Raw genomic sequence first — 15420 nt, 5'->3', positions numbered from 1 at the left:
CTAACCCCCCCCCACCCCACACACACACCGAAAAAGTCATAGATTTGGATTTGATAAGGCCACACCAATTTAATTGGTTGTTTCTCGGATTTTTTTTCAGAAAAAATATAAAGCGACAGGGCGAAATAAAAAACAGTCCAAGGTACTCCATGATAGCCGGAAATGTTACAATATGAGCCATGAAGTCAACATACCAGGCTGGCTTATAATCAAAGCAGTAGTTTTGAACTTTTAATGTAACGAAGTTGCATTCTTACTTTGAAAAACTTAAATAACTTGGAAGAAAAGGACTTTCTTCAACCGTTGGGGCCAAAAGATGTCTTTCATTGAGGATTTTGAAGTTGATTTAGAACTTAACAAAAATTTCTTTTTTGAAAATTTAAAAAAAAAATGGACAGGGCGAATCCGAGAAACAACAAATTAAATTGGTGTGGCCTAAAGTCGGCATACATAGTGCTGACTCGACTAGAGAGCCGTAATTCAGTACGGATGCAGTCGAGTCGTAAATGAGATATCTACGATGTCGTAAAGGGTTCCGTCCCGGCATGCTGGCGACTGTAATAATGCAACTCAGGACCTCGCAAAAACTCAGGGCAGACGCTTGTGTCCTCTCGTTCCCGGGGGACTCAGTTCACACAACCCTGGGATCGAGACGCGTGGTGAAATCGGGACCAACTTTCGGTGTTCCAGGTAGTCGGTCCTCCTGGTGACTGTCCTTGGTACTGCAGCAGAACTAGCCGATTTCGAACCTTTTGTTTTGGACGTCCTGTAGTCTAAATGTAGAAGGAACCCTATCCCATAAGTAACTGATATATGTACAGCAAAAATGAGATGTCACTAATGGAAAACGGTGGCTTCCTTCGTATCGGAGGCTGGTTCTGGATATTTTGGGTGGTGCCAAAAAATAAAGAGGCATCTCACGTAGCTTGTTGTGGGGATAGGTCAAACATTTCAAGTATGAAATGATGACGAAAATTTGCTAAGAAATGACAGTAAATGTCAATACCAGACAGATTTCCATGCCCGGAATATTTTTTTTTTTGTTTTTTTGTTTTTTTGCCTTAGACCACACCGGCTTAATTTTATGGATGACATCCACGCGCGCATTGATTTTCGATTGTTCTCACACAAAAAAAGATCACATTCTCCGAGGCTCTAGGCCTGGGTAGTCCATGGTAGTTAGGCCACGTTGATTTGATTATATGGATGACATCCTCCGGGAACCCCAAAACTGATGCGCGCGTGCGAATAAAAAAAAAGTTTTGCAAAAAAAAAAGTTGTCTTCATTATGAAATCTACGTGGTCATGAGGGTTGAACAAATGGGACAGAATATGGTTTGGCGAATAATCTAGTCTTCAAGTTCATTTCTTTACAATTTCATCTTTTTTCGTTTGATTTTGGCATTCTACGACATTGGTATGGTTTTTATTAATTTTTTTTTGTAACTTACGGTATATTTGTGCTCATTTTGCAACTGTTTTGTACGATTTACAGTATGGTTGAAAACTTTTTTTTTTTTTGGAAACGGCCGAAAATTCATGCGCGCGCGGATGTCATCCATATAATCAAATCAACATGGCCTTAGCGACAAGCCGGTGGTAACCCTGGAGGACGGCACCCAGGCTACCGAAGCTCCAGGACTCAAGAACTTAGTACATACGTACAGTGTCGATTCATAAATTCCGCAAAAAGCCAGCATGTGCCAGCTTGTCGTATACGTCGCTATGTACTGCCTAAAAGTCACAATACCAGCTTTGTTTTCCTGTGGTTAAGTAGCATTTTTATTTTTGCTCGGATTTTTATTTTGTTCGCCCGCGCGCACTAGTTTGTCTTCAGAGGATGTCATCCATAAAATTAAGTCGATGTGGCCTTACCGCCCTGAAAAATTGCCCTCGAATGCCTTAAAGCTCTCTGTCCCTCGGCCGTTCCAGCTATTAGCCACATGAACACGCGTGGACTATCATGACCCACTTAGACACCATACAAAACAGTGCGATAAGTGACGCATTTATTTTTGCCAGACGCGTGCAACGTTTGTCACGTAGTTTGGTTACATACATTATAGGAAAAAAATATTAAAGATGTTTCGCTGATCGACATCCTTAACGTTAACCAAAATCAAGGTTCTTCAAAGTACTTCTAAAAGGTTTATGTTATTTTGTCGGGGTATGAAAGTATTGCTTTGGCTACATGTAGCGGTGAGACGCAAGACTCCAGTCAGAGGCTCTGAGGAAGGTGTTTGATAGACATTTAAAGGCCACAGCAAGTAATTTTTATGGATGACATGAGCGCGCGCATTAATTTTCGCCTGATTTTGGAAGAAAAAAACAAGCAATTTTGTTGCCTTCTGACAGTGGTCAACATGCCGAAAATGGGCAAAGATATCAGATGCCATGCCAGCAGATAACTATAGAGAGACTCGGAGACAAGAAAACACTCTGATTTAATGTTTTGTTTCTTACTTTGATGCAGTGATATGTGATGTTGGCTGTGTTTTTGTGGTGTTCCCACTGAATCAAAACCATTTGTACAGTGTCAAAATTTTAAAATATAGGAACTTTTTTTTTCGACCGCTCGCATTAGATTTGGAGTCTGCGGAGGATGTCATCCATAAAATTTACGTGCTGTGGCCTTCAAAGGAGAGAGAAGCACTTAGGCTATAACTTATAGTGTGTGAGAAAGTCCTGATATCCTCTCCGATTTCTTGTTTTCTTCAGGTCCTATCCAGGAGTGTCTTGAGGCTGAGGCTGAGACAGAGAACGTGTGTGACGTGTTCCTGTGTCTGGAGCTTGACGACACCTGTCTGATCCAGGGTCTGTACGACCTGTGCTTGAACTTCTTCCGGAACACCAACAACTTCAGTCAATCGGTAAGAAACATTTTCGAACAAGAATTCGGAGATCTCATACCTCCATGAAATATATGCGTTTTTCTAAATGTTTTTACACAGTACACTACAGTACAGAACGAAATAACATAGGTTTTTGGTTTCAAATACACAGTAGCACCTTTGGCCTGGATATGGTCATGTAGGCTTTCCCGTGGGAGAACCTCATTAATAAAAACCGGACAGGCGCTGCCTCCACCCCGCACATCTGTTTTCCCTGCCACCCCGCACATCTGTTTTCCTTGCCACCCCGCACATCTGTTTTCCCGGAAGTTCTGCTGCAGTACCAAGGTCAGCCACTAGGAGGCCCATATTTGACCTTGACTTTTGGCTTCCTAAGACCTACCAGCATACCAAATATCATCACAATCCATAAAGGCGTTCTGAACTTATGCTGACTACAAATGTGCGGAAACACACACACACTCACACACACACACACACACACACACACACACACACACACACACACACACACACACACACACACACACACACACACACACACAGACGCGCCAAAACAATACCTCCATTTTTCATGGAGGTAATAAAAGCTCGTCTAATATGAAACAAGGTTGAACTGCAAGCAGGGTCGGTAATACTCCCCACGGGCTAAACTCCCCCGCAGCGGTAATTTAGATAGGCGGGCGAAGGGCCTCTGGCTGCCGAAGGAAAACGGCTAGCGGCCCGAAACTTGCCTGGCACCCAGGGTACTACTACTACTTCATGTATTACTTCTACTTCTATTACTACATACTGTCTTTCAGTCACCAAAAGATCGTTCGCATGTGATCTTCTCTGTTAATTCTATATTCTCTCTTTGACTCACTGACCTATATAAGCTACATCTCCCTGGCTGATACAATCAATCAACAATCAATCAACTTTATTGCTCAACAACTGTAGCTGGTACAATTATACACAAACTAATACTAAAATATAATTCTAACGAGCTAGTCCATAATGATACTAAAGCTAATCTATTTTGTTTTCTTAGGAAGAGTATTATTACATTCTGTAATTCAGGGGATATATCAGCTATTTACAATATGGTGTCGCTTCTGTAGTGATTCAAATATGAATTTTCCAAAGTACACTGATATCTGAGTAGGACATGAAAGGATCCGGAGCATATTAAAGATATCTGATTTTGAGTGAGGTAGCGTAACATTAGTTTTGGAAGCTATGGATTGCATCAATTTTTGTCTGTTTTCTTCATATGTCATGATATCATATGTCATGATATCATAAAGTGGAATTCGTCTTCAATACCCTCCTTGCATGTCGGACACAATCTATGATCGGCTGGTGTATTATAATGACGTCCCTTTTCGATTTCCAGGCCGTGTGAACTTATCCTTATTTTAGTTATGCTTGTCGTAAAAGATTCGTTTTGAATTGATGATAGATACTTTATGATAGCATGCTCACTCTGAAATATGAGTGTGTAGTCTTTTCTGGGTCATGTCTCGTCTACATGATCTGCATAATCGTTAGTTTGTACAAAACATATCCTCCTGTGCATGCCTCCGAGCGTGTGGGTGTTTTAATGCTGGTCTTTATAAAATTGAGAACGGTTTCTTTTCCCGACCACCCTACAACCAACAGGGAATCGTCGGTTTGTCCTTTGATTCTCTGTTGATTGTAGGATGGTCGGCAAAAGAACGATTCTACAAAACCCAGTGTTAAAACACCCACACACTCGCTGGATGGTCTTTGTAGAATTGTGAACGGTTTCTTTTCCCGACCACCCTACAACCAACAGGGAATCGTCGGTTTGTCCTTTGATTCTCGGTTGATTGTAGGAAGGATCTTCAAAAGAATAATTCTACAAAACCTAGTGTTAAAACACCCACACACTCGCTGGCTGGTCTTTGTAGAATTGTGAACGGTTTCTTTTCCCGATCACCCTTGTAACAACCAACAGGGAATCGTGAGTTTGTCCTTTGATTCTCGGTTGATTGTAGGATGGTCGGCAAAAGAACGATTCTACAAAACCTAGTGTTAAAACACCCACACGCTCGTAGGCGTACACAGAAGGCTATACAATACATTTGAAACCAGACCGCACACACTTTGATCAATCCCCTAGACGATACAGCCTTTCACAAATTAATGGCCTATTTTCTAATTTCATTACTTTGATCTGTTCTAAGTTACCTCCACATAACGGTAAATACGTAACGGTTTTAACGGATAATGGCACACATGGGACTTGATGTATGTCTTTGGTTAAGATGATTACATTTTGTTTGATGTCCCAAATAATTTCACTCCCATCTTTACTCCGTCATGGAGGTCGATGACCACCGCGGAGTATTGAAATAAGACTTGTCCGTATGTTCTCAGCTGTAACTCACGATCTCTAAGGCCGTGTTTAAACGGAATCACCCAAGGCGGTTTACATGTGGTTTACCCCGAAGCCGGTTTCAAGTGGCTCCATGTGAACGCTCCGAAATCACATTGAAAGCGCCTCGATCCCAAGCCACTTCTAGAGGTGGTTTCGAATCGGTTTTCCCGCATCGCGATTTGCGTCAGAACGCGATGTGATTTCAATGTAACTTCGCCTGGTCATGGATTACGGGGTGATATTTCTTTATTTATATGCAATACCAACTTTTACGTGGCAGCAACTTAAAGAGCAGTAATGGTCAAATAATGTGTCCGTTCTAGGGCGAGCTTCACCGGTACCGCCTCTGGCGGGACCAAGTCGGCATTCGGCCGAGATACGCTGGGAGGGGGGCACCAGCAAGCAGGTCGTTGACCTCTGACATTAATAACACGCCACCTTGCGTGTTATCATCAAACAGCAATAAATGTAGCTCAAGCGAATTGTGATCGAACACGGTTTCACCAGATGTGAGGAATGTGAGTTACCCGAATCGCGGTTTGGGTGATTCCGTTTAAACACGGCCTAGCTGCATCGGTATGTAGTTTAGCATGTTGTCTGCTCGTATGCAAGAGATGATTGCATTGCAAAAGTACAAGGAGGCAAGTAAAAGACAAAACAATCAACCAGATCTTAGCATGAAAGTTCATCTGTGTTGGTGCAAGTCATTATGAAATAAAGACTAAGCTTTAATTTACAACACTGACTACAAAGAATTGGGACTTACCCAAATTTTCGGTTGACTCCATCAACCTTGTTCATGGAATTGACCCGTCCACTCTTGGAAAGTGACGTCAGAGACACGTGACCGTGCCAGATAACTTGTGTCGCCCCCCGTCTCTGTTCAGTGCCAAGGTCAAACCAGTGCCAAGGCCACAGCAAGTGCCAGGGTCAAACCAGGAAGGGTCCGTGCAAGGAGACATATATAGGTGAGACAGAACGTGCTCTGAAAACAAGATCCTGGAACACCGACGCCCTAATTCTGTAAACTCAGAAATCTCGCAACACATTCACATTGAGTCTCCGGGACATTCAGTATCTCTGGAAGGGGTTAAAATCCTCGATTCTGAATCAGACTTCTCTGAAAGAGGAGTAAAGGAGGCGGTCTACATAAGAGCTCACAGACCTACCCTGAACAGAGACGGGGGGTGACACAAGTTATCTGACACGTATGACCCGCTACTGCGGTCACGTGGCTCTGACGTCACGTTCCAAGAGTAGACGGGTCCATTCCGTGAACAAGGTTGATGGAGTCAACCGAAAATTTGGGTAAGTCCCAATTCTTTGTAGGTAGTGTTGGAAATTGAAGCTTAGTCTTTATTTCATAATCAATCAGATCCTTGTGTTTTTCAAAATCGGACCAAAATTAATGCGCGCGCTGATAAAAATTACTTGCTGTGGCCTAATTATCATACGAGGAAACCACGATCGATTGGAGTAAAAGGCGATTGCAGCCATGGGTGGGAGAAACCAAAAATCATACCAGAGGAATTAAACACGTTTCTTTGTCACAAGATGGATTGAGCAGATTTTGGTGCTATGACTATGAGACTTCCACTCAAGATGCTAACTACTTAGGCAAACCATGTTAACGGTACAGAAGTGACTGCGAAAACCGCAACCATAAATGTACCACAAAATAAGGAATTACAGTATCCTAGTGGGAATGGCGAAAGCCCCAAGACGACCTCTCACTAATTTTTTGCGGTCATTTTGGGACACTAACTACTAATATTGTTTTGGGATGTCGTCCAAGTCTTACATGAACGCTTACACAAGGGATGTCATTGACATGAAGAATAAAGAAAAATAATTTACAGTGACCTTAAAGATTTCTCCAGTTTCCTTTATGTCTATTTTGTTAAATGTTGAATGTATCTATGCGTGAAGTGTGGTGATCTTTAAAGATGCGTCTCCAAATCCTTATTACGCAGCACACTTCAAGTTATCATCTTCAAAACCGTACAAGATTAAAACCTTCTGTCATCAAAGTTTCTAGCACTTTTTCATCGGATAGTTGAGCATGTTACAACAATCACAATTTTAGCAATTTTAAGAAAAATGTTTCAAATTGTCTTGTTTTGAAAAATTGAATATCTAATTTTTTTTTAAATACTAGAAATATTCTATTTATTTCCTTATTGTTTACTGAAGGAAAACATCTTGTTTTTGCTAAATTTCTTCCTCTTCGTCCTCTTCTTCTCCAAACAGTGACCTCTGACCTGGCCAATGACCTGATTTGTTGATGTCTGTCACCATGGTAACTGGTGTTAGGTTACATAATGTTGCAATTTCAGGTAGGAGGGATTTAGACTCTTGTCACCATATATGTGAATGTGTTTGAGTGAGAATTAACAGAGCAGACCTTATGCGAAGGTAAACATTATGCATTTGTTTTGCAAATGTTACTTTTCTAGTCGTTTCTACAACTGTCTATATAGTCCATGGGCCAGACCCCCAAATTTCACATATTGGTACCACCTGAGGTGGCAAATTCTCATCATGGTTTTTGAAAAGTAGGGTGTCTGTGAATATTTTTTGATATGATAGCCGTTGCACAGTGCTGCTAGCTTTGACCTTGCTATCTGACCTTGAACTTTGACCTCATATGAACTGCGTCCTTTTGCACTTACAATGAAAATGGGAGTGGTAAATAATCAAATATGGATATTTTTCAATGTAACTTCATGGACTGATAAAACAGGAACCAAGGATTACAAAAATATTAATTTTGTTTCAATATCTCAATTCTACAAGAAGTTATGAGCTTTCGAAATTCAATTTTTTGGTAAAAATTTGTAAAAAAATAGAATGTTTCCTTTTCAAAACCTGTCAAATATTCAGATTACATATTTGAGCCTGCTTCATGCATTCAACCGTCTTTTTGTATCATAATTGCAACAAGATAAGGTCATTGACTTCCACTGAATCCGATTCACGGCATCTGCCTCTGTTACAACTGCTCGTATTTTGTCTCAGAAGATTCTGGCCGACGTTTTCTTTTAGAAGGTGATAAACAGTGCCAGATGTCAGGGGAGTGCCAGGTTTGTCACCTACTAATTATGGTTTCGGCTTTCTACTAAGTAAGGCCACAGCAACTAATTTTTCTGGATGACATCAGCTCGCGCGTTGATTTTGGCCTGGTTTAAAAAAAAAGAAATTTTATTTTCCTTCCACAGTGGTGAACATGCCAAAAATGGGCAAAATGGCATGTCTTGCCTTGCTGTGATCGTGTATGGCAGATAAACATGAAGAGAGGACACAAGACAGGGCTCTGATTTATTGTTTTGATTTTTACTTTGATGCAGTGATATGTTTCATTCCTTTCATATGTTCCTACTGAATCAAAACCATAAAAATTTTCCTTTTTTCAAAGTTGTTTCAGTGACAAATGGATATTGTGATAGTTGGCAGTAGAGTTAGCACAATATAGGTATCGTTTCTTGTTTAACAAGCTTGACGATGTCAAAATTTGAAAATATAGGAATCTTGTTTTTTTGGTCCGCCTTGCTTTTTTTCCGCCCTCTCGCATTAGATGCGGAGGATGTTTTCCACATAATTTTCTTACTGTGGCCTAAGTTATCGGACCACAGTCCTTGTTTTGCTACCTTAGCCAAAAGGATTTATATATTTTGGACAAAGTGTTTTCGTTTGTGGCTTATCAGCATAAAACATATTTAAATTATAGAAGGCTTCTCAATATAGTCGGGGTGTGAAATGGTAGGATTTCTTGTATTTGTGCGCACAACTTGACCGAACAGCTATTCCCCTATCCATGAAAACAGCTGCATTCGTTTCTCTATCTCAATCGCAATATGATAAGGCCATGTTGATTTGATTATATGGATGACATCCTCTTGGAACCTCAAAACTGATGCGAGCGTGCGAATAAAAAAAGTTTAGCAAAAAAAAGTACTTGTTGCTTATGTGGATGACATCCAGGCGCACGCGAGTTTTCGGCCTTTTCCAAACAAAAAAAAAATGTTTCCAACCATACTGTAAATCGTACAAAAGTTACAAAATGATCGTAAGGTAAGTTGAAAAAAATAAACATTGGAAAACGATACCAATGTCGTAGAATGCCAAAAGCAAACGAAAAATGAATTTGAAGAGTAGATTATCCACCATACTATACTCTGTGTCATTTGTTCAACCTTCATGACCACGTAGATTTCATAACGAAAGCAACTTTTTTTTCAAAACTTCTTTTTTTATTCAAACGCTCACATCAGTTTTGGGTTTCCAGAGGATGCCATCCATATAATCAAATCAACATGGCCTAAGTAAGAAATGGTGTCAAAGACCTCCCCTGAAAATGAGTTGTTGCGAAAACTGACCTCCTTTCAAACTTTGGCTGTTGCCAACATTAACACCAACCGCACAGGTCTGTCAGCCAAAAATAGAGGCGACGCCGCCCTGAATCAACCAACGTGTTTCTTTTGTCAAGGGAAGACATGTGGAAGGTCCCAGATAAAGGTCACCAGAACAGAGTTAGAAGGTGTCTCATTTTCACGAGTGCTGAATTAAAGAAAGAGTTCATGGTCGTTCGAACTTGTGTTAAGCTGTCTGTTACACATTCACGAATTTGGCCTCCCGAACGCTAGACGGACGTCCGCCAACCATGGTTAGGAGTGGGTCGTTCGGCGATTTAGGCTACAGTTCGGCTGCGCTAGCCGAAAAATGTACAAAAAATTCATGATGCGTTCGGGAGGCTTGATCAAAGTCGGCTGATTTATTTTTATTTTATTCCCATATATTTATTGAGTATTAGGCAAAACGCAAAATTTGCTTATATAACACCTAGCCTTCTACGTGTGTACTCAAAAACATACAACGAGTATAAAACACATTGACAATGTATGGTAATTAGTATGACAATGTGATCTTTACAAACATACTAGTCTATTCCTGGAAATTAAAACTACAAAAATATAACGTGAATGGCGTATTGACATGATGTACATTAAACATTTCTGTCTACCACAATTCTTTCTCTCTTGGTATGACCCGTCTGCTAGCACTTATGGCGGGAAACCATCCGTATCTGCCCTTTGTAACACGCGTGCTGTCACGTGCCCCACCCTCTCCGCGTGTCTCTAACTGTCGTCTGTAACCTTCGATTTGTCCCAACGTTTATCACCAACCAGAGCTGGCTTAACGTTAAGCCCTGGTCACAACCCGCCGTACGTGCTATTTGTCCGTACGTTTTTGTGAGGCTACGTCTGCTACGTTTTTTCTAAAAACGTGGGGAAGGAGTGGCGTCGACGCACGTCACTCACACGGTTGTGGTCTGCACGCCACGTCTGGCCGTGAGCGGTTGCGTGCATCGTACGTTGCGCAGGTGGTAAGTGAGTTGTACGTGCTTACAACGTACGATCTCTGTGCGATTGCAACTTTACCGCAAGGAGGCCGTACTCACACGTGCGTCTTCCGTACGGTACGTACGGGGCCCGCGCGTCGCTCGTACTCGCACGCACGGGTGGTGAATCCGCAGACTGCACGCAGAAAACGTTTTACATGCACTTACATTCTCTGTAAATGGATATTGAACAATAAATCTTAACGGTGCCTTTACGTATCTAAATGTCGCAGAAAGGCGACTACGTTACGTACTTTAAAGGACTCTTTACGTGCACGTTTAGGGGTCGTTAAGTTGTTTAAAGGAGAAAGAAACGCCGTCTTTACTTTGGGTTTAAAGACAGTTTTCTGTCGCGAATACAGTTCCAATCAAGATTAGGATACAGCAAAGTTTCTGCACATGTGATAGAGGGACACATACATGTCCGATTTCTGACTGATGATCAAACGATAGATGTCAGTGACGCCTCTGGTTAATGGTTCCTGTCCCTTAATGTCATCTACCGGGGCGTGAAGTCTCCATTAGGCATTAGCGAAGTCTCCAGGTACAACCTGTGACGCTAGTCAACCAGAAAACCAAGTGCATGAAACCATTCACCCAGTGCCATTTCCTCTTATTGTAGACATTCCAGGCCCGTTGCTATATGTCTAATTGTCGGAAGATGTATTTTATGACTGTCATGTGTGCTCATACAAGAAGGCGATGACTTTGTATCGACCTTGCAGGCATCTATACTGACCTTCGTTCTTTTACACAAGTTGTTAGCGTTTTAGAAATGTGCAGTGTTGTCATTCTTTAATGTCGTCACAAGTGTCTGTATTTGGTAGTGTTTCAAGATGAAGTATTACCTACCCATGTCGCCTTTTTTGTGGCTTAAGCCTTTGTCACAACCCGCCGTACGTGCTTCTGTGTGTTGTCAACGTGTAAAAACGTGGGCAAACGTAGGGCATCCGTGCGTGGTGAGTACCACCTCCGTACGGAATCCTACGGATTTGGGAGCACGCAGACACGCCGTAGAACTTTAAGTGCATGTAAACCTTTTTTCTACCACGTGCGGTCTGCGGATTCACCACCCTTACGTCCGAGTACGAGCGACGCGCGTGCCCCGTACGTACCGTACGGAAGAAGCACGTGTGAGTACGGCCTCCTTACGGTAAAGTTGCAATCACACAGAGATCGTACGTTGTAAGCACGTACAACTCACTTACCACTTGCGCAACGAACGATGCACGCAACCGCTCACGGCCAGACGTGGCGTGCAGACCACACTCTTACACCTTGCGCAACCGTGCGAGTGACGTGCGAGTGACGTGCGTAGACCCCACTCCTTCCCCACGTTTTCAGAAAAAAACGTAGCAGACGTAGCTTCCCAAAAAACGTGTACGTACGGACAAAAAACACGCACGGCGGGTTGTGACCGAGGCTTAACTGTTGTAAAGGCCCATGACCTCATCACCCAATGTCAATCAAGGTGGTTCACCACCTTGAAGGGGGACAGTTTTAGAAGGCATGGGCAATAATAAGTAGAAGGTGACTTCAGCTTACATGTTTAGGCAAAAGAAAGTCATTTTTCTAAGTCTATACCTGACTTCTTTGTCGGCTGAATAAATAGTAGAATTCGGCCTAGAAAGAATGTAGCTGGCCAGGGGAGTTGGCCGGCCATAGAGGGTCCAGTTTACTATTTATTCAGCCTGCAAAAGAGTTTGGTGGAGACTACATTTTCTGGTAGTTTCTTTCAAAGTAAGTTGAATCAGATGTACTTCATTGCAAATTAGTGTCATTCAGCAAGTTGAGATGCCAGAATATGGTGCCTTGCGAATGTGTTTAAAATCTAAAAACTCAGCTGTCAGCCATGTTTGTTTACATTCTGGTAGTTCGTGGTGGCACCACAATTTGAGTGTGCTTCGTGTGGGCTGTTTTAGCGCCATAAATGTCCATAAAAGTCAGAAATGTGCGATAATTGCACAAATATGTTGAAACTGAAAGTAAATTACAATCACACACGGATTTTTTCGACACAAAATTGTTACATAATGACCATCGAAAGCGTAATTACGATTGCAATCAAACTGACGCCATAAAGTTAACAATCCTCCATTTTCTGAAAATTTTAGATAAATTGAATCTAAAACGAATGGATCCACAATTCAATGTGAAGATTTTTACGGCACAAAATTGTTACATAATGGCAGTTAAAAGGGTAATTACGATGGCAGCCAAACTGACGCGTGAAAAATTAACTGTAATTTTAGATAAAAGCAATCTGAAACTAAATGATCCACAAGTCAAGGTGAACTTTTTTTACCTCTCGCGCGGCAAATTGGTTTGTTGTTAGGGTTGTTGACTCAGAATCTGAAGGATCTGGGTTCAAACCCCACTGTTGTGTCCTTGGGTAAGGCACTTTACACCTATTTCTTCGGTTGATGACTCAGGTAAAGAACTTTGGCATCTTAAAAATGTGATAGTCAATTGTTATGTCATTCTTTCCATAAATATTTTTTCTATAATGTGCTAAGTTAAACGTCAACAATAGCCTGAGTTGTAACATTACAATAACACTCCTGGCTAATCATTGGTTTACAGAAATTGTAAGGTTCTAGCTACATGCCATTTTAGACGTCCTGATGGTGAAAAGAAGATGTCGGTGTAATCTTGTTCTATAAAAATGACTGGAGGTTGTTGTTAATGACCAGTGTTGTTTCAGTTTGAAATAAACTAGAGATGGAAGTAACATATGCAAAACAAATGCATAATGTTTACCTTCGGACATGGTATGCTCTGTTAATTCTTACTCAAACACATTCACATACATGTACTACTAGTATATGGTGACAGGAGCAGAGCATACCATGAAATTGCAACATTATGTAACCCAACACCAGTCACCATGGTGACAAACGTCAACAAATCATGTCATTGGTCAGGTCAGAGGTCACTGTTTGGAGAAGAAGAAGAAGACGAGAAAGAAACTGAGCAAAAACAATATGTTTCCCTTCCCTTAAAACATTTTTTTTTGTAGGGCCAGGAGTGGATTGCCGGGTCGTTCAGCTGTATTGCCGGGACGCTGCAGCAGATCGTGGGGCCGGACCTGGAGGACTGTGATCGGCTCGGCAGCCTGGTGCTCACCATCGAGGAGGAATGTTTCTCCAACTACGGCATCTGTCAGATGGTGCGGTACAACGCCGAGCCGCTAGAGGCATCACTGGCGTCCACTGACCTTATGAATCAAAAGTACGTATGATTGCGTCTGATTTGGCAAATTCTCATTATGGTTTTTGTACTTTTAATGCAAAGGGGGAGGTAGCATATAGTATATATATATATATATATATATATATATATATATATATATATATATATATATATATATATATATATATATATATATATATATATATATATATAGTTCATGGACGTGTAAAGCAGAAACCAATGATTGATAAAAAATGTTAATTTTGTTTAGAAAGTTCATCTCTGCATTTTTACAGAGTTAAAACTTTAGAACCAACACATAAAGGTTCTCTCACCTAGAGCTTTCGACCAGTAGACTGACCCATTCAGGCTTGTCACGTGGTTTCTTTGAAGTGTGACGTCAACACTGGGTCAAAGGTATCTGATAGACAATGTCGGCCCCCGTCGCGGTTCAGTGAAGGGTTAAAGCTCTAGGTGAGAGAACCTTGTGTGTTGGTTCTAAAGTTTTAACTCTAAACAGATGATAATTACCTCCATGAAAAATGGAGGTATTGTTTTTGGCGTGTCTGTCTGTTCGTCTGTCTGTGTGTTTGTGTTTCTAGTCAGCATAACTTCATAACGCCTTTATGGATTATGATATTTGGTATGTTGGTAAGTCTTAGGAAGACAAAGGTCAAGGTCAAATATGGACCTCCTGGTGGATGACCTTGTTTAGTTTATATATCTGTTTGACTGACACATGACTTGTACTTTGTGATAGGACGGTGCAGCAGCTGGTTCAGACCGCCATGCAGTGCGGCCGCACGGTGCGCTTCATCGTCCACCGGATCCTGAGAGACATCCTGGGCGGGAACCCGACCCTCTTCTCCTCGCACGACTCCCGCTTCCTCAGCCTCATCAGGGGACTCGGGAAGTGAACATCATCGCAGTTGCTGCTTTTCGTCTCGTAAGGCCATGTTGATTTGATTATATGGATGACATCTTCTGGGAACCCTAAAACTGATGCGAGCGTGCGAATAAAAAAAGTTTGGCCAAAAAAAGTTGCTTTTATTATGAAATCTGCGTGATTTGACACAGAGTATGGTTTGGCGAATAATCCGTCTTCAAATTCATTTCTTTACCCTTTCGTATTTTTCGTTTGATTTGGGCATTCGACGGCATTGGTATCGTTTTCCAATGTTTTTTTAATCAACTTACGGTATATATTTACTCATTTTGAAACTGTTTTGTACGATTTCGTTTAAGACTTTTTTAAACGGCCGAAAATTCTTGCTCGCGTGGATGTCATCCATATAATCAAATCAACATGGCCTATAAACGGTCGTTGCCATGTTGCGAATACCTAGGGTACTGCAACGCAGCTTCACACTTTTAGGTCAAATCGTTTTTGTAACCTTCAGTAGGAAAAACGATTGGCTTACCTAGGTGACGCTTAATATAATTAGATGACAGTTATGCAAATAAGGATCTAATTTGCATACTAAGGAGTAAGGACATTCTATGCGTTTTAGATGATACGATACACTTGGATATGGGACCGGCCATTCAGCTATATGGTATCGACTGTTTCAAATGGCGACGACCGTTTACGA

General features: G+C 41.4%; 1 protein-coding gene across 1 annotated transcript in view; it reads left to right on the top strand.

Annotated features, from left to right (window-relative positions):
* Nucleotides 1–14762, top strand: part of LOC109474337 (stanniocalcin-2-like) — a 17395-nt gene extending 2633 nt beyond the window's left edge. The window contains exons 2-4 of the mRNA XM_019774626.1: nucleotides 2719–2870; nucleotides 13656–13867; nucleotides 14589–14762. Coding sequence (XP_019630185.1) covers nucleotides 2719–2870; nucleotides 13656–13867; nucleotides 14589–14745 — 521 coding nt within the window. The 3' untranslated portion in view covers nucleotides 14746–14762. The remainder of the gene's footprint in view (nucleotides 1–2718; nucleotides 2871–13655; nucleotides 13868–14588) is intronic.
* Nucleotides 14763–15420: the final 658 nt, after the last annotated feature.

This window comes from Branchiostoma belcheri, unplaced genomic scaffold (assembly GCF_001625305.1).
Source record: "Branchiostoma belcheri isolate BF01 breed outbred unplaced genomic scaffold, Haploidv18h27 scaffold301, whole genome shotgun sequence".
Lineage (NCBI taxonomy): Eukaryota > Metazoa > Chordata > Leptocardii > Amphioxiformes > Branchiostomatidae > Branchiostoma > Branchiostoma belcheri.
Note: the sequence above shows the minus strand (reverse complement) of the source record. Positions and strands in the feature narration are given on the sequence as shown.